The following is a 21,585-nucleotide window of genomic DNA, read 5'->3' as shown; positions in this document are numbered from 1 at the left end:
TTCAGCCTTAACTACTAGCACCTCCCTACCCATCCATGCATCCATCTTTCTTTCATTTATTTATTTGTGAGAGAGAGTTGGGGGGTGTGGTAACCAGAGCATTGCTCTGCCATATGCTATGCCGAGGACAGAAAACAGGGGCCTCATGCTTGAGAGTCCAATGCTTTATCCACTGTGCCACCTCCCAGGCTGTGCCCCTGCCCATCTTTCAAGGCAACTTTTGAATCCACATCCACTCATCTCCTGCCCTTCCAACCATTAGAGTGCTCACCTCATGAGCCAGCAGTGAGCCACTGTGCTGTCCTAGGAGCTGCAAATCCCTTACAGTTCCTAGCACACAGAGATTTGGTTTCTAGATGTCAGGAAGCATTTAGATTGACAGACTAACTGGTGCCTTTGTTTTACAGTTAGATCCTTTCCACTCATTTTTATGCCGTGTTTTATTGAAACAGAATCTTATATTAGAAGGTCCTTGGTGTTCTAGTTCGACCCTTTCATACTGCTGATGAGGAAATAAGTCCTAGACGGAGAAGGGATTTACCCACAGTCATACAACAAGTAAGTACTTGTGAGATTTAGATTCCGTACAAGAAAGAACTCAGAGTATTAGTACAGACGGCAAACGCTAGAAGAAGAAGAAGAAGAAGAATTAGTACAGACTTAGGAGGTTTCTTTGGGGGGACAGGGAAGAACGGGTACTGATGTCTATTTGGATGAGACGGCTGGGATGAAGGATAGAATGGCCCTCAGCAAGCCAGCAGACCATGGAATCCCGAAGCCTTTGAGTGCCACACATTTCTTCCTCTGAAACTTTGAGGCAGAAAGGAGGAAAATAAGTCCTTCCCAGGAATGGCAGGTGCCTAGGCTCCCAATGCAGTTTTGAAATGCAGACAGACTCTGTTGTGCAGACCTAAGGGTCCAGGACCCACCTGCAAGCTGGGGCTCCCAGGCACTGGGAGCACCGAGGCTCTGGGGAGGAAGCGGGGAAGGTCTTACCTTTCCTGAAGGTCGTGCAGACTCTGCTCAGCTCGGTGTAGCCCCTCCAGATCCTTCATCATTTTCTTCATGTGCTCCTTGGAGTAACGGTTCTGGATGTAAGCAAACCAGCAGCCACCCACACCAATAACGATGGACACCACCAGCATGAAGTCCTTGAGGTGATTGTGACGGGTCACTGCCAGAAGGAAGGGCATGGTGAGTCAGGTGTCCACTGAACACTTGCCCTGCAAGTGACACCACTGCAGCTTCTCCAGGAAGCTTCCCACTTGTGAGGAGTCAGATTCTCTTCCGAGACACACATGTGCCACACATGGTTACAGTAAGCTCTGTGCTGATTCCTGCTGCTAGTCGAGGCCTAGTGTGGAAACAGTGAGTTCTTACAGCAGTCCAGTAAGTCTATTCAATCATCCTTCTCCAGCAAGAAATGAAAAGGAGATGGTCTGGTGCCCTCTCCATACACCCCAGCTACCCGTGGGCTTTGATGAATCCATGTGCTCAGATGGGTTCAAGCCTACAGGGTAAGTGGTACTGTGATGCTAGATTAGGAGAAACTGGTGGTTGGTGGGTATATCAAGCAAGGTCACTGAAGCTTGAGTCTGGCTATAGGACTGAGATCACTACACCATTCTTGGGCAACCATGCTACTCCACGTACAAAATGTAAAGCCTAGGTCATATAAAAGTCTGCCAGTCTCATCCATGGAGAGTATTCCCAGGCTGTGGCTCAATCCGGAGTGCATCAGGAGACAAGGTACACGAGGCATTACACATGTCCGAAACAAGGGCTGAATCTACCTCCAAGGAAAGCTGCTGGGCAGCAGCTTGAGGAAGTGCCAAGGACCTGGCCACCAGCGGGGGTTCAAAGCCATGATTAATCTCCACAGGAAAACTGAAATGCTAAGCAAGGAACACCATAGAAGAGAAAAAGCCACATCCTAGGTACTGAGCCAACCAGAAAAGGGGCACTCCTGGCACCCGGCACTGTTCCCAGTACATCAGATCTGGGCTCTGGATCACGAGGCAGGAGACCTGACAGAGATACTGTAAGATGAAAAGGACTACTACTGAGGTCCATGGCTGGGTTTTACTCAACTTGGGAAAAGTAGCTGTGGAGTCGTAAATGTGGGAGTCAGGGAAGGAAGGAAGGAAGGAAGGAAGGAAGGAAGGAAGGAAGGAAGGAAGGAAGGAAGGAAGGAAGTCAGAGAAGGAGCTGATGACTTCCTGTGCTCGGGTTACTGTCAGGTGGAAGGAACAGTGGGGGATGAGACTGACAGAATTCTAAAGCCTGCTAAGAATAGAGGGCTGATGGGAATCCAGTGGGACCTGGATGGAGCTTGATGGCAGGGAATGGTACACACGACTGGAAACTATGAAGGTGAAGCCCATTTTGACAAAAAAGACTCTTCATAGCTGCTCAATGGAAGGAGCAACAGGACGTAGGAACCTTATGGACTCAAAGACAGATTAGCACATTCTATTTCCATCCAGGGAGGAGACTTACAAGGCCTGGGGTGAGATACCAGACCCAGAGAGAGCTGAGGGTTCTCTGATGGCCACCCTCGAGCCTCCAGGCAGGCCTACACTCCAGCCATACTCAAGTCCTCACTCTCTTGATCTCCAGATCCCAAGAGGTGATATCTATCTCTGCAGCATGGCGAGTTCCTTTTTTTCTGGAACACACCAACCTCCTACCTTCATCTACTAGAAATTGAAGTACCCTGTTGTCCTATTTGGTAAGAGCTTTTAATCTTGGATTTCCAGGATTTCTCACTGCCAACATCCCCTTTACATTTCTACCAATCAAAGCAAATCTGTACTGTGTGGTTCAAGCTAAATCCATAACCAGTATCCTCCCAGAACTTCTGATATTTCAGAGTTCTGCAGACGAGGTCCTTAGCTATTCCACTTGATCCCAGCCTGCCTTGTTCAAACTGATTTGGAATGAAAGTATGTTATTTTTTCCAGCTTCACATTCTTATCAGTCATGACTAATGATTCTGAATGACAAGGTCCAAGGACAAAAATCTCACAGTCTTCTCCTCCTCTGGATCTCTGCCATCTGGACACACCCCCCCCAATTTTTTTAAAAATTTAATTTGTGAGAGTTTCACATGAGACATGAGATAAATACAGAGAGGGAGAGGGAGAGGGAGAGGGAGAGGGAGAGGGAGAGGGAGAGGGAGAGGGAGAGGGAGAGGGAGAGGGAGAGGGAGAGGGAGAGGGAGAGGGAGAGGGAGAGGGAGAGGGAGAGGGAGAGGGAGAGGGAGAGGGAGAGAGAAGCCCAAGCATCACTCCAGCACAGATAGTGCTGGGAGTCTCAGGCATACAATCCTACACTCTACTAAGCTATTTTCCCCCAACTTGAAAAAATAATAATGTAATATAGATATTTTATTTTAATGAGAGACCAGAGCACTGCTCAGCTCTGGCTTATAGTTGTGCCAGGAATTAAACCTGGGACCTAAAAAAAAAAAAAAAAAAAAAAAAAAAAGCCTGGGACCTCAGAATCTCAGGCATGAAAGTCTTTTTTTGCAGAACTATTATGCTATCTCCATCACACTTCCCCAATTTTCAGCCAGTTTTTACCCCATTTAAATGTAGAAGCATCCACCCCATACACCCCTCTGTGTTTTGACTAATGTATAGCTGAAGCTCAGACTATCTGTGTGACTGTCTGTGGCATCCCACGAGCTACCTGCCAAGCTGGATAGGAGAGCAATTCTAATCTGCTTAACTAACTCTGGGGCCTCTAGTGGTGCTGTCTGGATGCCAGAGCTCAGCACAACACTGACCAGCCCACAGGAGTCACACGATATTTGTGGAATTGAATCTTTATTGCCAAGCCTCAAATATGATACCTCCTTCTCTTTAGCCCACATAAGTAAAGAAATGAAATAGAGACAACATACCACTGGTCAGATATTTATCTTTATCCTCTCCAGTTCTCATAATAACTCTAGGAAGCAAAGGACCAGTATTCCTATTTTACAGAACAGGAAACTGAGGCTTCTTATGAACTGAGACTCAAATCCAGATTTGCCTGATGACATGGTCTTTCTGCCACACTCTATTTCTCACAACTTCAATACCCAAAACACTAGGAACCATTTTTGGCTTTGTTGCATACAAACAGCTCTCAAAGGGGCAATCCCCCAACTTCCTGATCTAGCCTGAGTGTGATCTGGCATTCCAAAACCTCAATCTCCGCACTGGAGAGACTTCCCAGTCCACACCAACATCCTGGGAGCTGACTATGGAAGTTTAGCCCAACAGCTAAACGGTCAAGTTTGCAGGTCAAGCGCAAGTCCTCGTGGGGAGAGATTCTTGTGCCATAAAAGAAACATCCTGGGGGCAGGTGGTGGCACACCTGGTTGAGCTCACATGTTACAGAGCACAAGGACCTAGGTTCAAGCCCCCAGCTCCCACCTGCAGGGGGAAGGCTTCATGAATGGTGAAGTAGTAGTTCTCTATCACCTACTTCCTTCTCGATTTCTGTCGGTCTCTATCCAATAAATAAATAAAGATGTTAACAATAAAAAAAGAAAAAGAAAAAGAAACATCTTTCACTGTTAGGAAGTCTGGCTTCTGTATTGGCCTTTGCCCCCTCAGAAATTTCATTTCCCTGTCTAGATCTCAGCTGTGTCGACTGTAAGCTGTGCTGCCACAGAATTACTAAAGAGATTAAATGTGTATTTGTAAATGAAAGCATTTGGAAATATTTATGTAGACATGCCAAACAGGCGCAGCGGGTTAAATACACGTTCCTGGTTCAAGACCCCGGCTCCCCACCTGCAGAGGAGTTGCTTCACAGGCAGTGAAGCAGGTCTGCAGGTGTCTGTCTTTCCTCCTCTCTGTCTTTCCTTCCTCTCTCCACTTCTCTCTGTCCTATCCAACAATGACAACAACAATAATAACTACAACAATAAAACAAAAAGGGCAACAAAAGGGAATAAATAAATAAATATTTTTTAAAAACTGTGATTGTGGAGTTTAAAGAGAAGAAGGAACTAGAAAGGTAAATATGAAAATTGTCAGATCCCACACTCAGATTTCAGAGTTCTGGGCTGAAATCCCACACTTGTAAGGGATTCTGCAATGGTTCATTTTATGTGTCAACTTGACTGGGTTAGAAATTCACAGACACCTAGTAAAACCTGTCTGAGTGTGTCTGTGATTACCTTCATAAGCGATTAATATGTGAACAAGTAAACTGAGTAAAGAAAGCTGTTTTCAGTTGCCTCCCATCTTGGGATAGCCTCCTCCAAACCCTTCAGAATCTATTTCTTTTACTTCACTGGTCTGCACTTTTCACTTTATTTTTGTTTTAATATTACTTACTTGTTTGTTTATTTATTTATTTATTTATTTATTTATTTCAGACAGAGACAGAAGTGAGAGGGAAGAGAGGGAGAGAGAGAGGGAGAGACACCTATAGCATTGCTTTAGCACTCAAGAAGCTTCATTCCTGCAGGTGGAGACCAGGGGCTTGAACCTGGGTCCTTGTGCAATGTAATGTGTGTACTCAACCAGGTGCACCACTGCCTGGCCCCACTTTTCACTTTAATAAGCGCGTTTTATAGTCTGGGAGGTGGCACAGTGTCTGGAGTGTCTGACAGTCAGACCTGAGATCCCCGGCCCCTACACATGTGCCAGGGTGATGCTTTGATGTATTCTCCCTCTCCCTCTCCCCCTTCTTTCTGTCTCTGCCTCTCTATTGTTAATAAACAGACAAATCTTTTTTTTTTTTTTTTTAAGTTTCATGGTCAAAAAGAAGAACTAGGAGAAGACTGTTCTCATCAATGCTAATGGACCATCACCAAGCATTCTCAGGCCACTATGGGTCTGAAAAGATCCAAAAGTCAGACGGGTCGGCATAATAGCTCACTTGGACAGTGTGCTGCTCTGCCATGTGCACAACCCGGGTTCAAGCCTGGCCCTACCACACTGAAAGAAGCTTTAGTGTTATAGTTTCTTTACCTCTATGCACAGGGGAGTGGGGGGGAGGGGGTCAAGATAACAGTCTTCGGTTCTCTTACATTAGTGTTCCTGGCTCAGGGGTATTCAGATTCAGACCAGGGCTTATACCATATCAGGACTCTGACTTTGTGATGTTTGGACTAAGACCATCAGCTCCCTCAGTTCTCAGGTCCCCCAGTTCTCAGGTCTGTGGACTCAGACTGAATCACTCCACAGTATTCCTGGTGCTCTAGTTTGCAGGTAGCATATGATTCCTTAGTTCTATAATTGCACAAGCCAATTCCTATAGTAAATCTCCTGAAATATATATACACTATTGCTTCAATTTATCTGGAAAAACCTGGCAACTACAGAATCTATAAATCACTGTGTCAGGAGAAGAGAGGAAATAAGGAGACCAAGAGACTATTCTATGTCTTTCTAATGTTCCTTCCCATCATAATCCCATTCCCATATTCCCACCACTTTCTCAGCACATCACAGTCCACTGAGAGTCTGCCATTACATCTCTACTAATCCAGAGCCCCTCCCAATTAGCTCCTCAGCACTTCCTCTCTCATCCATCAAGGTTATTGCTTGGGCTCAGTACCTGCACTATAAATCCACCACACCCCAGTAACCACCCCCCACCCTTTTTTTGTTTTACTTTGAGTAGAGACAGAGAGAAATAGGAGGAGGAGTGGGGGAGAAAGAGACACCTGCATCACTGTTACCCTGTTCATGAAGTTCCTCAAGCCCCTACAGGTGAAACCAAGGGCTTGAACTCAGGTACTGTGTGTGTTCTGCCAGGTGCACCACCACCCAGCCCCTAGACAAGCCTCTGTCTCAGGGATTTCCTTAGATGTGGTTTAGTTTTCATCACAGTCACCTTCTGGCAATCTGTAATTCCTCAGGGCCAGGGTACATAATTAACTTCTCTCACTAACCCTAGTTTTAGCTTACAGCCTAATAAGAGCAGACACTCAACAAAGGTAAAAAGGAGAGAGTAGCCCAGGAGACAGCAAAGTGGAAAAAGAATTGGGCTTTCCAATTTGGAGACTTATTGGGACACTAAGAAAGGACCTAGCCTATGACCCAGCAATTCTTCTCCTGGGGGATTTACCCAAAGGAAACAGAAACACCTATCAGAAGAGATCTGTGTATGTCTCTGTTTCATAGCAGCACAATTTGTAATAGTCAGAATCTCGAAGCAACCCAGCTGTCCAACATCAGGTGAATGGCTAAAAAAAAAAATTTGTGATATATATATACATGATAGACGACTACTCGGCTGTAAAAATTATGAATTCGTTGGGGGTCGGGTGGTAGTGCAGCGGGTTGAGCGTACGTGGAGCAAAGCACAAGGACCAGCAGAAGGATCCCGGTTGGAGCCCCCAGCTCCCCACCGGCAGGGAAGTCACTTCGCAGGCAGTGAAGCAGGCCTGCAGGTGTCTGTCTTTCTCTCCCCCTCTCTATCTTCCCCTCCTCTCTCCATTTCTCTCTGTCGTACCCAGCAACAGTGACATCAGTAGCAGCTATAATAATAACTACAATAACTATAAAACAACGGGGGAATGGAATCCAGGAGCAGTGGATTCGTGGTGCAGGCACCGAGCCCCAGCAATAACCCTGGAGGCAAAAAAAATTATGAATTTGTTTCCTTTGCATCCTCTTGAATGAAACTTGAAGATATCATGTTGAGTGAGATAAGCCAAAAAGAGGACAAATATCAAATGATCTCACCCTATTAGTGGGACTTAATAAAGTAGGGACAGGAAGGGAGAGCACAAAACGAAACATGGACTGGTGTATTGCCGGGCTAGCTTCGCAGGCGGGAGAGAGACCACCAGGGATTCATGGCTGAGTGGAACGCAGTTCAATCTTTATTGCCTGACTAGCATCTCAGGAGAGAGACTCTGGGTCGGAAGGCAATTCCACTGTGTTCAAACAGAAGAGCAGCTGTATATATACTCGCCAAGTAGGGTGGAAACAGGATGTGACGTAGAGAGGGTGGAGCAAAAAGAGAGTGGTGGAAATCAGGGTGTGTCTAGGAGAGGGGGCGGAGCAAAAAGGGAGTATGAACCAGTGGGGATTAAACCAATGCCCTGCCGGCAAGGCGGTTCTAGTGGTTATGTAAATAGACCACAAGCAATGCAACAGAAGGGGTCTTAGAAGCAGAATTTAGAAGCAGACCAACAGTGTATTGCACCAAAGCAAAAGATTTGGGGAGGAAGAAAGCTTTGAGGGCCCGGTACATCATGAAAATATATGTATATGTCAATAACTTCACTGTAAAGCATTAAACCTCTCAATTAAAAAAAAAATTGAGCTTTCAAGTATAAAGTCTCAAGTTTGATCCCCAGCACCACATATGCCAGAGTGATGCTCTGGTTCTGTCCCCACCCCACCCCACCCCCCAACCCCTGTCATTAATAAGTAAATAAGTTGAATAAAACAAAACTTGCACCCTGACACATGCCCAGCTCTCAGCGGACACATCCAGGGCAGGGAGACCATGAAGGCTTTGAGCAAGCAGGTGTCTGGGTGGGTGAGTAGAACTCCCCAGACAAGCTAGCTGGGACCCGAGGAGCCTGAGAGTGGCAGGATTCCCAGCCGGTGTGCTACAAATAGATTTTGGCAAAATTAGGTAAACTGTTGCCACCATCAGGCCTGAGGGAGGGGAGCAGGGTGTAAACAAATGAGTTGCTGACATGTTAACAAAGTCGGGGGTAATGCTGAGAATGTCCAGCCACACCAGTCTGCACTGAGTAGAAGTGCCTCCTCCAGTCACCGTCGCTCTCTGAGGCTCTCTCCACCCTGTCCACTGCTCACAATACCCCACCCTGGTGGAGACAGAAAGTCACCTCTTACCAACATCGGTGGCAGGGATTTCTCTTGCCATTCACACAGCTCTTTGTGCTGCGGTGTCTATTTAATCTGTAGGAGCTATCCCTTCTGGTTATAACTGGGGAAAAAACGTTCTAGCTGCTTCATCCTTCCACACACACTCCACAGGTACTGTTCTCCCCACAACAAGCTCAGCCACCTTCTTCTCCCATCTTCCCGCACCCTCTGGAGAGGCGCATCTGTGTAACTTGTAGCACCTACTTCTTGCCGGGTCATGTACTCAGTACTAATAATATATGAACAAAGTGGTTTCTGTCTTTCTTTTTTTAATTTCAATTTTTTTGTATTGTCTTTATTTATTTACTGGATACAGACAGCCAGAAATCAAGAGAAGAGGGGGTGACAGAGAGGGAGAGAGACAGAGCGACACCTGCAACACTGCTTCACTTCTCTCAAAGCCTGCCCTCTGCAGGTGGGGACTGGGGGCTTGAACCCAGGTCCTTGCACATTGTAACATAAGCGCTCAACCAGAAGCACCACCACCTGGCCCCTAAACAAAGTGGTTCCTATCCTCAAGGAGCCTTCAGTTTACAGGGTGACAGGCAAACAGATTTTATAATGGAACAGGTGGGATTCCAGAGAAGAGTGAAGGGAAGAGCTGAGCATGCCTGGCAAGGGGGTGGGAAGGCATTCTGGGCAGGACTGGAGAGGCGAGTTGGAACATGACAGCCAGGAGAAAGAGGGTAAGGTGTGGCTGGCTGGAAGCTGTATAGGCTTCATGGACATAGAACTTTCTCTAGTACCTGAGTCACCGCAGAAGGAAAAATGGGTAGTCTTTTCCTCTATACAATTCCCATCCCAACATCACTCTTTGCATACATTCTTATATATGGGATTGCTGCCTTATATAGTAATTCTACACTTAAACATTGTTGGGAGGAAGTAGACTGTTATCCACAGTCATCTGTTCCTTTACATTATCATTAGGAATGTACAAGAGCCCTACTTTCTCTACACCTTTTCCAACACTTGTTATTTTACACTTTTAAAGAAAATTTCTGTCTGTGTTTCTTTTTTTTTTTTTCCTTCCCACCTCCAGGGTTATCACTGGGGCTCGGTGCCTGAATCACAAATCCATTGCTCCTGGAGGCTATTTTTTTCCCCATTTTGTTGCCCTTGTTCTTGTTATTGTTGCCACTGATTCTGTTGTTTTTGAATAGGACAGAGAGAAATTTAGAGAGTATGGAAAGACAGAGAGAGGGAGAAAAAGAAAGACACCTGCAGACCTGCTTCACCACTTGTGAAGTGACCCCCCTGCAGGTGGGGAGCTGGGGAGGGGTGGTTGTTGAACTGGATCCTTACGCCAGTCCGGGCACTTTGCACCATGTGCACTTAACCCACTGCGATACCGCCCGCCCCGTCTATGTTTCTACTGTGGCTGCTAGAGGGTGTAAGATGTCTTTTTAGCTCTAGCACGACAGTTTCCTGCAGACCCGTGATCTCTGGTTAGGTCCCATGTAGGCCACAGGACCTACGAAGGGGGCAAGGAGAAACAATACCCCTATCCTGGCATCATTCTGTTGCAGGAGGGGCCCTTTCTAAGTAGCTGGCTTAGACTCCATGGACCCAGTATTATTCTAGGGTCCAGGTTCCCACTGTCCAGCCCTAACAGATTTTTCCAGATTGAATCTTGACCTGCTTTAACTTGTGCTCTCTAATGTTCCCTTACAGTTATAGTAGCCCCTACTCTGCTACAGGACAATTTCATAATGTATCTTAGAAGAGTAAGCAAGAGATGGTGGGTGTCCTATGAGCCAACTGTTATGTCATTTATTCAAAACTCATCAATGGAATGGAAAACGGCACCATTTCCCTGACCACTCTGGAAGCTTTCCCCCTGTAGGTGGGGACCATGCGCAAGGCCCTGCTCCTGAGGGGGATGCTTCCTGAGTGGTCTCTCTCTCTCTCTCCTCTCAATTTCTCTTTGTCCCATAAAATAAAAAATTGAGGGGGCTGGGTAGTGGCGCACCTGGTTGAGCACAAATGTTACAGTGTGCAAGGACCTGGGTTCAAGCCCCCGGTCCCTACCTGCAGGGAGGAAAGCTTCATGAGTGGTAAAGGTGTCTCTCTGTCTCTCTCCCTCTCTATCTCCTTTGCCCCTCTCAATTTCTGTCTCTATTCAATAAATAAAGGGAATTTAAAAAAAAATTTTTTTTTAAAGAAAAAAGTGTCACTGGGAGTGGCAAAGTGAAAAAAAAGTCAGTGGGAGACAGAGACAGTGCCAGAGTGGTCAGGGAAATGGTGCAGTGGATAAAGCACTGGACTCTCAAGCACAAAGTCCCGAGTTCAATACCTGGCAGCACATGTACCATAGTGATGTCCTCTCTCCTATCTTTTTCATTAATAAATAAAATATTTTAAAGAGAGAAACAGAGACAGAGACAGAAAGAGAAGGAGAGACACCTAAGCGACAGAGTTTTCCTCAGCCACGGCATTTCCTTATGCTACCAGGGTCCCATATATGATCTATCAGGTGAGTATCTTCCAACCTCCAAGTATTAAAATAGAACTTTAAAACATGAACTGATTCACGTGTATTGAGGCAACAGTTTGGACACTTGCTAAGGATGACGCACAGAAAGAAATGTTATTCTGGGGGGCCGGGTGGTGGCGCAGCAGGTTGAGCGCACGTGGTGCAGAACTCGGAGATCCACGTAGGGATCCCGGTTCGAGCCCCCAGCTCCCCACCTGCAGGGGGATCACTTCACAGGTAGTGAAGTGGGTTTGAGGTGTCTGTCTTTTCCCCCCAACCCAGTCTTCCCTCCTCTCTCGATTTCTCTGTCCTGTCCAACAAAGACGACAGCATTAACAGCAATAATAATGACAAGGGCAACAAGAATGGGAGGGGTGGCCTCCAGAAGCAGTGAATTCATGGTGCAGGCACCAAGCTCCAGCGATAACCCTGGAGGCAAAACAAAAAGATGATGTTCTACCTCTAACTCTACCTGCCACTGGCTCTTCGGACTGGTTCTTGGCGCTGTGCCACTCTATTGCTGGTGTCCTCACCTGGTGTCAAGCTCCTAGAGACCGGACAGTGCGGAGACGTTGTACACCTTACACCATAGTCATGAGAAGAGAGGTGTCTACATGTTCTGCAGCTAAAAGAGTCAGACTCATGTAGCTCATTCTGAGGAAGCACATCCCAGGCTAAGACCCGTAACTCACAAGACAACTCTTACGCAATGCCTTCTCTCTCTCTCATATCTGGACCTCACCTGGCACTGAATATTCTAGAACACTCATTTTAAGCCACTATGGATGAATATGATTTGTGAAGACCTTCCTACAGGCTTGCGCACAGCATAAAGAATTTACTTCCTCATTGTTGTAAAGAGTGAATGTTGAGATCTGGCTGGACTGTAATGCAACATCATTCCATATCTCAATACCAGTGGGGCAAGTGTAGGCACTGCCTTGCCGATGTGCCTAGGAGATGCAGAACCACAGCCCCGTCCCATAGTAACTTTGATCTCCACAGCACAACAGCAGCCCTTCTCTCCACAGGACTCACAGAGAGGAGGCCCAAACAGCACAGTGTCTAGGGCCTTCAGTTGCAGCTTCTGCCGATGGCTCCGATCTGTCATCTTCAGGACAGTCCCTGTCATGGTAGTGTTGGTTACAGCTAGCCTGTTGAGGGAAATGGTTAGGGGTCAGTTCCCTGCCAGCAAAACCAGGAAGACTTCTCTTCCATTTGTATGATTACTAGCTCTTAGTGACTGTGTCCTTCTGGCCCTGTAAAACATAGTTTTTACTAGTGGGTCTCAACAGGAAGTATGAGAGACCTGTAGTACTTACCCAGATTTTATTTACACTCCAACTATGCTAACTACATCCTAAACATCCTATTCCCTAAGGATTACTCATTTGTAAACAATCCCCACAGCCAATTACAAGTGTTCTGCTATACTTCTCCTCCTAGGAATTGCATTCTATTTATCTGTCCCCACATTTCCACCTTTTTACATGCATTCTCCCTCTCCATCCAGATCACCTAACAACTTTGGACTCTAAGGCACAACTGTACACTGTGTATGTCCCTATATGACCCAGTGATTCTGGGGGCCTCTAAATTGTCCTAATCTAAAACCACTGTATTAAATATAAAACTGGTGATGAAAAAATACATTAGTTTCATCAGCTGTTCTTGAGTCACTGCAATTTACTCCCAATCAAATTACTGAATTTTCTTTTAATTATTATTATATTTTTCTTTATTGAGGGATAAATGGTGTACAGTCAACAGTAAAATACAGTAGTTAGTACATGTGTAACGTTTCCCAGTTTTCCACATAACAGTTCAGCCCCTCTAGGTCGTCCTCTGCCAGCATGTTCCAGGGCCTGAACCCTCCCCCACCCCCCAGGTCTTTTACTTGGGTGCAGTACACCAAACCCAGTCCAAGTTCTGCTTTGTGTTTTCCCTTCTGTTCTTATTTTTCAGCTCTATCAGTGAGATCATCCCATATGCTGATAACCGTAATACTCATGAACTGTAGTCATACTGTCTATGACAATGCTAATAAGAGATAATATGTAAACAATAAAATTACCTTGGAAAGACTGAACAGTGTTCATTTTCTGCTGGAACACAGTGAGCAATGGAAGTAAGGAGTATTGTATACTGCTAAAGTTGGTGCTCTCTTTCTTTTTTTTTTAAATTTTTTAAAATATTTATTTTATTTATTTATTCCCTTTTGTTGCCCTTGTTGTTTTATTGTTGTAGTCATTATTATTGTTGTCGTTGTTGGATAGGACAGAGAGAAATGGAGAGAGGGAGGGGAAGACAGAGAGGAGGAGAGAAAGATAGACACCTGCAGACCTGCTTCACCGCCTGTGAAGCGACTCCTCTGCAGGTGGGGAGCCGGGGTTCGAACCGGGATCCTTATGCCGGTCCTTGTGCTTTGCGCCATCTGTGCTTAACTCGCTGCACTACAGCCCGACTCCCCGGTGCTCTCTTTCTAACACTTACTTAATTTGTTTCCCCAGTCTGTGAAGTCATGGTGCGTCATTTGTACTCCTGCCTAGACTTGCAAAGTACTTGAAGTGAACTAAGCACTCAATAAGTGGCAGCTACTAGTACTATCCCCAGGACTGACAGAAAGAATGATCAGAAAATGGGTGTTAAGTGCTTGTTATGTTTTATAAGTATGAGGAGAGGTGTACAGATTCTGTCCTGAAAAGGGCAGAGGCTCAATTAGCTGGCAAGCAAACTGAAGGCCGCTCAGCATGGGCGTCTCCGCCCCACTCCCGACCCAAGTCCTAGTATGCGAGACATCTGTGCCCTGGTGAGAGAGCCCGACTCCTGACCTCGGCATGGCATGGCCACTGAGCTGCAGCTTGCGGAAAGTCTCCTCATACTGAGGCAGCTCCACATAGGTGATCAGCCACTGCACCACCTCATCCACGGTCCAGTTGTACACTGTAGGGAAAGACAAGCAGAAACATCACTGCAGAATGCCAGGCACTGCTTGCACTTCCATCAGCCAAGCTGCTCTTGGCCGTTACCATGTCTTTGAGTGTCTGAGAGCTCCTCCCACGAAATCCTAAGTCGTCGCAGGAGTCCATTTAGATGAGGCAGTATAGTGATCACAAGTAGATCAATGGTGCTTAGTTGAAGTCAGAATAGAGGGCACAGAGATGACTGGAGAGGAGAATAAAGGAATATTTTGATGGAAATGTTCTCCCCCCCCCCCCGTCATGATTATCTGGAGGCCATTTTTTCCTCTTTTTTTTTTTTAAATTGGATAGAACAGAGAAATTGAGGGAGGAGGGTGAGATAGAAAGGGGGGAGAGGGGGAGTCGGGCTGTAGCGCAGTGGGTTAAGCGCAGGTGGCGCAAAGCACAAGGACAGGCATAAGGATCCCGGTTCGAACCCCGGCTCCCCACCTGCAGGGGAGTCGCTTCACAGGCGGTGAGGCAGGTCTGCAGGTGTGTATCTTTCTCTCCTCCTCTCTGTCTTCCCCTCCTCTCTCCATTTCTCTCTGTGCTATCCAACAATGACAACAATAATAATAACTACAACAATAAAACAACAAGGGCAACAAAAGGGAATAAATAAATAAAAAAATAAAGAAAGGGGGGAGAGGAAGGCAGGCACCTGCAGACCCGCTTCACCACTTGTGAATCGACCCCACTTGCAGGTGGGAAGCCAGAGGCTTGAACCGGGATCCTTATGCAGGTCCTTGTGCTTCACACTGTGTACACTTAACCCCATGTGCCACTTGAAGTCTGGGAGTCAGGTGATAGCGCAGCAGGTTAAGCGCCCGTGGCACAAAGCACAAGGACCGGCATAAGGATCCCGGTTCGAGCCCCCAGCTCCCCACCTGCAGGGGAGTCGCTTCACAGGCAGTGAAGCAGGTCTGCAGGTGTCTATCTTTCTCTCTCTGTCTTCCTCTCCTCTCTCCATTTCTCTCTGTCCTATACAACAAGGACAACATCAATAACAACAACAGTAACTACTAAAACAATAAAAAAGAACAAGGGCAACAAAAGGGAAAATAAATAAATTTGAAAAAAAGAAGAAGAAATCAAAATTCCACAGTAGCTTGAATAGAGAGAAGTGGTCGGGGGATCTACTCATCAGATGGCGTCCAGTTACACAGACACGTCAAACTGCTAGGAGCCTGGAAGCAACTGAGTCAGTGAAAAGAACATTTTATTGAACCTGAAGTTTATTTTCATTTAAGGTATAAATCTGGTTTTGGTTACATTTGTCTAAAAATTTTATATAACAACTTAGACTTCATTTATGTTTATACATATTTAGATGACATTACAGGAATTTAACTTGGCACTGCAGATCCAAGATAAATTATTTCCCTTAAATGGACTTTGTACATTCCTCAAATTTGAAAGCTACTGCTGTGAATTACAAGAAGCCAAAAACCATTTTTTTTACACTTTTAGATTTATTTTCTAGTATTTATTTATTATTCATTCCTTTTTGATACCCTTGTTGTTTTTTATTGTTGTAGTTATTATTAATGTTGTTGTTGTTGGATAGGACAGAGAGAAATGGAGAGAGGAGCGGAAGACAGAGAGGAGAAGAGAAAGACAGATACCTGCAGACCTGCTTCACCACTTGTGAAGCAACTCCCCTGCAGGTGGGGAGCCAGGGTCTCAAACCAGGATCCTTACACCGGTCCTTGTGCTTTGCACCACCCATGCTTAACCCACTGCGCTACGCTCAACTCCCGCAAAAAAAAAAAAAAAAAAAAAAAAAAACTTTTTAAGCAGAGTGAACTAGTGAGATTGATCTACCTTTCATGAGAATGTTACTTAATTTTTTTTTAACAGTCAAGAAACACGGCAAGGACCACAGTCTTTTCATTTTTATTCACCTGCTGTTTCTACATTTTAAAAAAGTCAAAGATAGTAGCATTAAAAAATTCATTTAAAAAAATTGGAGCTGGGCAGTAATTCAGTGGGTTAAGCATGCATGGCACAAATCACAAGGACTGGTGCAAGGATCCCAGTTCAAGCCCCTGGCTCCCCACCTGTAGGGGGTCACTTCACAAGCAGTGAAGCAGGTCTGCAGGTGTCTGTCTTTCTCTCCCCCATCTTCCCCTCCTCTCTCCATTTCTCTCTGTCCTATCCAACAACAGTAACAGCAATGAGAACAACAATAATAACAACATCAACAACAATAAACAGCCAGGACAACAAACGGGGAAAAAAAAACAAAGTAGCCTCCAGGAGCAATGGATTCGTAGTGCAGGCACCGAGGCCCAGCAATAACCCTGGAGGAAACAATAGTGGATTTAAATAAATGCAAAAGTGTAATCCATAGCAAGTTTGTTGCCAGTTTCTTGTCACTACAAATAAACATTCTGAATATGAGAAAGAAAGAAAGAAAGAAAGAAAGAGAGAGAGAGAGAGAGGGAGGGAGGGAGGGAGGGAGGGAGGGAGGAAGGAAGGGAGAAAGAAAGAGAGCAATGGAGGGGGGAGGGGATAATGATGCTGTGGGAGTACAGGAGGAAAGTTCGTCTCTGGTCCCAGCCAGAGGGAAGAAATTTCATGAGCTATTATGTCTCTCCTTTTCTCTCCTTTGCTGTCTCCTCTTCCCCCCTCTTAAATTCTGCTATATCAAATAATAAAATTTTTAATCAATCTTTATTTATTTATTTTTATATTTATTTATTTATTCCCTTTTGTTGCCCTTGTTGTTTTATTGTTGTAGTTATTGTTGATGTCATTGCTGTTGGATAGGACAGACAGAAATGGAGAGAGGAGTGGTCCGGGAGGTGGTGCAGTGGTAAAGCTTTGGACTCTCAAGCATGAGGTCCTGAGTTTGATCCCTGGCAGCACATGTGCCAGAGTGATGTCTGGTTCTTTCTCTCTCTTCCTATCTTTCTCATAAAAAAATAAAATCTTAAAAAAAAAAAAAGAAATTGAGAGAGATGGGGAAGACAGAGAAGAGGAGAGAAAGACAGACACCTGCAGACCTGCTTCACCGCCTGTGAAGCAACTCCCCTGCAGGTGGAGAGCCGGGGCCAAATAATAAATTTTTAATATTTTATTTATTTATGATTGGATAGAGACAGAGATTAATTGAGAAGGGAAGGGAGAGACAGAGAAGAGAAGAGACAGAGCGACACCTGCAGCCCTGCTTCACCAATCGTTAAGCTTTCCCCCTGTACGTAGGGAGCTGGGGCTTGAACCTGGGTTCCTGTCCACTGTAATGTGAGCGCTTCATCAGGTGCACCACTGCCTGGCCCCTCAAATAATAAATTAATTTTAAAAGAGAGATTGTGTAGGTAGATGAGAACACTGCCGAGGCACAGCAAGGCAGAAGGAAAGGGGCTGAGAGGAAATGATGCAGGTATGGTGCACTCACACTGATTCCTGACGGACAAGATACTGATAGTGGGAAGAAAGAAAAAAAAAAAGGCTTGAAAAAACATGAAAGTCCCCAGCTCCCCACCTGCAGGGGAGTCGCTTCACAGGCGGTGAAGCAGGTCTGCAGGTGTCTATCTTTCTCTCCCCTCCTCTGTCTTCCCCTCCTCTCTCTCCATTTCTCTCTGTCCTATCCAACAACGACGACATCAATAATAACTACAACAATAAAACGAGGGCAACAAAAGGGAATAAATTAGAAAAAAAAAAAACATGAAAGTGTCCAGCAGACCAAGAAGACAGCACAGCAGTAGGTACCGTTTCTGAAAATGAAGTGTGTGTGTGAGGGCGTAGCACCACGACACGCAGATATGAGGCAGACAGACAAGTGCTAGCCTGAAAAGCACAACAAGAGAATGCACACTCCTGCCTCTGCTGCCAAAGAGTCGGCCTCACCCAGCACAAAGAAGCCTTTCTGCTCAGCATATGAGTAGGGAAAGACTACTGTTTCGTTGCTTAAAAAAGGCCTGAGGCCAGCGGTGCTGCAAAGGCCTTCTTTCTGCAAGGAAGATGTCTTAGCACAGGGCTAGGAGACAAAGCACAAACCCTGGGTGTGCAGGAATTCCTCTCTCAACTTCCCGCACACCGTGGAGATAGGCAGGAGCCAGTGAAGAGTAGGTTTCTCGGTCTCAGCAGCGCCACGCTGTGGACAGCGGCATTCTTCACTGTAGGGGGCTGGACTAAACACTGCGGGATGTTTAACATCACTGGCATCTGCCCACTAGATGCCAGCAGCACACTGCCAGCCATGACATTAACAAATGTCTCCAGATTACTGCCAAATGTCCTGTAGGGACAAGATGCCCCTGGATGGGAGGACCTCTCTAACCACTTTATTAAGTGAAGCAATAAATTTCTTTTTTATATACAATTTTTTAATGATCTTTATTTATTTATTGAATAGAGACAGAAATCGAGAGGGAAGGGGAGACAGAGAGAGTGAGAAACAGAGAGACACCTGCAGCCCTGCTTCACCACTTGTGAAGCTTTCCCCCTGCAGGTGGGGACTGGGAGCTCGAACCTGGGTCCTTGTGCACTGTAACATGTGTGCTCAACCAGGTGCGCCACCACCTGCCCTGAAGCAATACGTCTCTAAGAGAGCTGTGATACTCCCATGATGATGGACTCTAGGTATTCGGACTCTACATGCTATGCTCGAAGGTGAGGGACAGTGGCTTAAGCTCTGTCAGGCCAAGCCTTGAAGAAGTCCTTTTCTCTTTCTTTCTACACATTATTCCGGGCAGATGCCCTACTTGGTCAGGACTTGGCAGCATGTCACTGTTTACCCAGTCACTGGCATCTGAACAACGCTAGTCAGCATGAGCTCTATCCTTGTCAGACAGCAACTTTGTATTTTAACATGAAGATCTCACAAGATACCAGAGTTCCTTGTCCTGAAGGTTCAAGCACTGAAAGCTGGAAGTCTTATAGAAGGGAGAAGTGTCTGGGGGAAGGGGAGAGTCCCTGGGCCGAAGTGAGGAAGCAGGCCGCATCAGAAACAGAGGGTGTGGCTATCGAGAGATGTCAGAATTTGGCAGGATTTGCTGAGTACAGATAAAGACTCCAAGTGACTCACATGCCCAAATTCCAGGAAGACATGCAAGCAAGGGCCAACCTCCTAAAGCCATGACTCTCTCATCACCCTGGGTCTGTCCATGTGGCCAGCAGAGAGATCAAAGACCACATTTCTGGGCAAAATGACAATACTGTGTAGAATCAGAGTAGATCAGCTTCTGGGGTTTGCTGCGGCAAACGGTCCTTCACAAGAGAAATGAACAAGGTAACTAACTTCATAGACTCCGGCATTTTGTTTGTTTGTTTGTTTGTTCGTTTGTTTATTATCACTGTGGCTTCCCCACTCTGGGATGACTTTTTCAGATGGAGAGAAATCCAGAGACTAAAAGCCAGAGAGAGTGAAACAGACTACAGCATTGAAGCTTCCTTCAAGGCAGTGGGGCCAGGCTCGGCCCTGAGCCACATCTATGACAGAGCAGTGCACTATCTAAGTGAGCTATGTGCCTGTCTTTTTTTTTTTAAGATACACTTATTTTTTGCTAACATAATCATATGTGACTTAAAACCAAGTTAATTGATATTTTTGGATAAGCATAATCATAGTTATTGTGCCAGGGTGTTACTGGTTATAAATTATGGGGAGACTGCATATTTATTTATTTATTTATTTACTTCCAGGGTTATCACTGGGGCTCAGTGCTTGCATTATGAATTCACTGCTCCTGGAGGCCATTTTTCCATCGTTGTTATTACTGTTGCTATTGTTGTTGTTGCTGCTGCTGTTGTTGTTGTTGTTGGATAGGACAGAGAGAAATCACGAAAGGAGGGGAAGACCAAGATGGGGGGAAAGATAGACACCTGCAGACCTGTTTTACCACTTGTGAAGTGACCCCTGGGTAGGTGGGAAGCTGGGGGCTTGAACCAGGATCCTTGTGTTTCGTACTATGTGTGTTTAATTCAGTATGCTACTGCCCAGTGCACCCCTTCTTGATAGATTTATTTATTTATTTTTGCCTCCAGGGTTATTGCTGGGGCTCGGTGCCTGCACTTCGAATCCCTGCTCCTAGAGGTCATTTTTTTCCCTTTTGTTACCCTTGTTGTTTATCATTGTTGTGGTTATTACTATTGTTGTTATTGCTGTCATTATTGTTGGATAGGACAAAGAGAAATAGAGAGAGGAAGGGAAGACAGAGGGGGGAGAGAAAGATAGACACATGCAGATCTGCTTCACTGCCAGGAAGTGAACCCCCTGTAGGTGGGGAGCCAGGGCTCGAACCGGGATCCTTATGCCAGTCCTTGTGCCATGTGCAACCCCCCCCCTTTATTTTTAAGATTTATTTTTACCTATTTCACAACATAGTAAGAGGGTAAAGCATCACTCTGGGATATGTGGTGCTGGGGAATGAAACTTGGAACTTCACGCATGCAAGATTAATATTTTCCTACTGCACCAACCACTTCCAAATGACTTCAACAACAAAATGAGAAAAATGCATTTTATTCTAAGATTAACACACACACACACACACACACACGTGCACATACAGGACTGCCAAATTCCTGAGTGTTGTAAAGACCTGGATCTGGGGACTAGGAGATAACTTAGCCAGCACAGTACATACCCTACCGTGCACAGCGACCTCAGTTAGTACTCTAGTGCCACATGGAGACACCAGGGCTGAGGGAACTCCACAAATGTGCCATCAGCACTGTGGTGCCTCTCTCCCCTCCTCCCCTCCCAGGAAATAAGAAGAACTAATTTGCTAGCCCAGGAGGGGTACAATCACACATGCCTGGGTCAATTCCTACTCTTGCCCAAGGAAGAGTAAGCAGTTAAGAAGTGGGTTCCTGAATCAGTGTATCTCGTCCCCTAAGTGGGCCAGTGGTGCCTCTGGACAAAGCCCTCTCATTTACCTTTGTGGTTTCCAATTCACATCCAAAAAGACCTTGTAGGAAGGTACCCAGCATCTTCATTGCTGGTTCTTCACACAGCTATTGGTTGGTCACTTGGCTGGCCTTCAGCAAGGCTTTCAATTAGTCAGTCAGTCAGCTGTAGCACAGTGTTTAAGAACATGGGCACTGGACTGGGCCTTGGTTTGAATTCAGGATCTTTGATTTATTACACTTAAGACCATGAACAAGTTACTTAAGTTCCTGAGTTCCATTTTGATCTCCTATAAATGAGGAGGCTCAGCATTCTCACATCATAAGAGTACAGTTAAGATATTAAGAACTGCCGTTCCTAATGAATAACAGATGCAAGAGATATTAGCTATTACTATCAGTATACATTTACTAATATTATTTTTTAATAGTT

General features: G+C 45.6%; 1 protein-coding gene across 3 annotated transcripts in view; it reads right to left on the bottom strand.

Moving 5' to 3' along the window:
* Positions 1-21,585, bottom strand: part of STIM1 (stromal interaction molecule 1) — a 186,034-nt gene that overhangs the window by 20,600 nt on the left and 143,849 nt on the right. For all 3 annotated transcript variants that reach the window (XM_060176915.1, XM_007527510.3, XM_007527511.3), the window contains exons 4-6: positions 14,166-14,277; positions 12,373-12,488; positions 997-1,174 (exon numbers count right to left, since the gene is read on the bottom strand). In XM_060176915.1, coding sequence (XP_060032898.1) covers positions 997-1,174; positions 12,373-12,488; positions 14,166-14,277 — 406 coding nt within the window. The remainder of the gene's footprint in view (positions 1-996; positions 1,175-12,372; positions 12,489-14,165; positions 14,278-21,585) is intronic.

Source organism: Erinaceus europaeus, chromosome 17 (genome assembly GCF_950295315.1).
Source record: "Erinaceus europaeus chromosome 17, mEriEur2.1, whole genome shotgun sequence".
Lineage (NCBI taxonomy): Eukaryota > Metazoa > Chordata > Mammalia > Eulipotyphla > Erinaceidae > Erinaceus > Erinaceus europaeus.
Note: the sequence above shows the minus strand (reverse complement) of the source record. Positions and strands in the feature narration are given on the sequence as shown.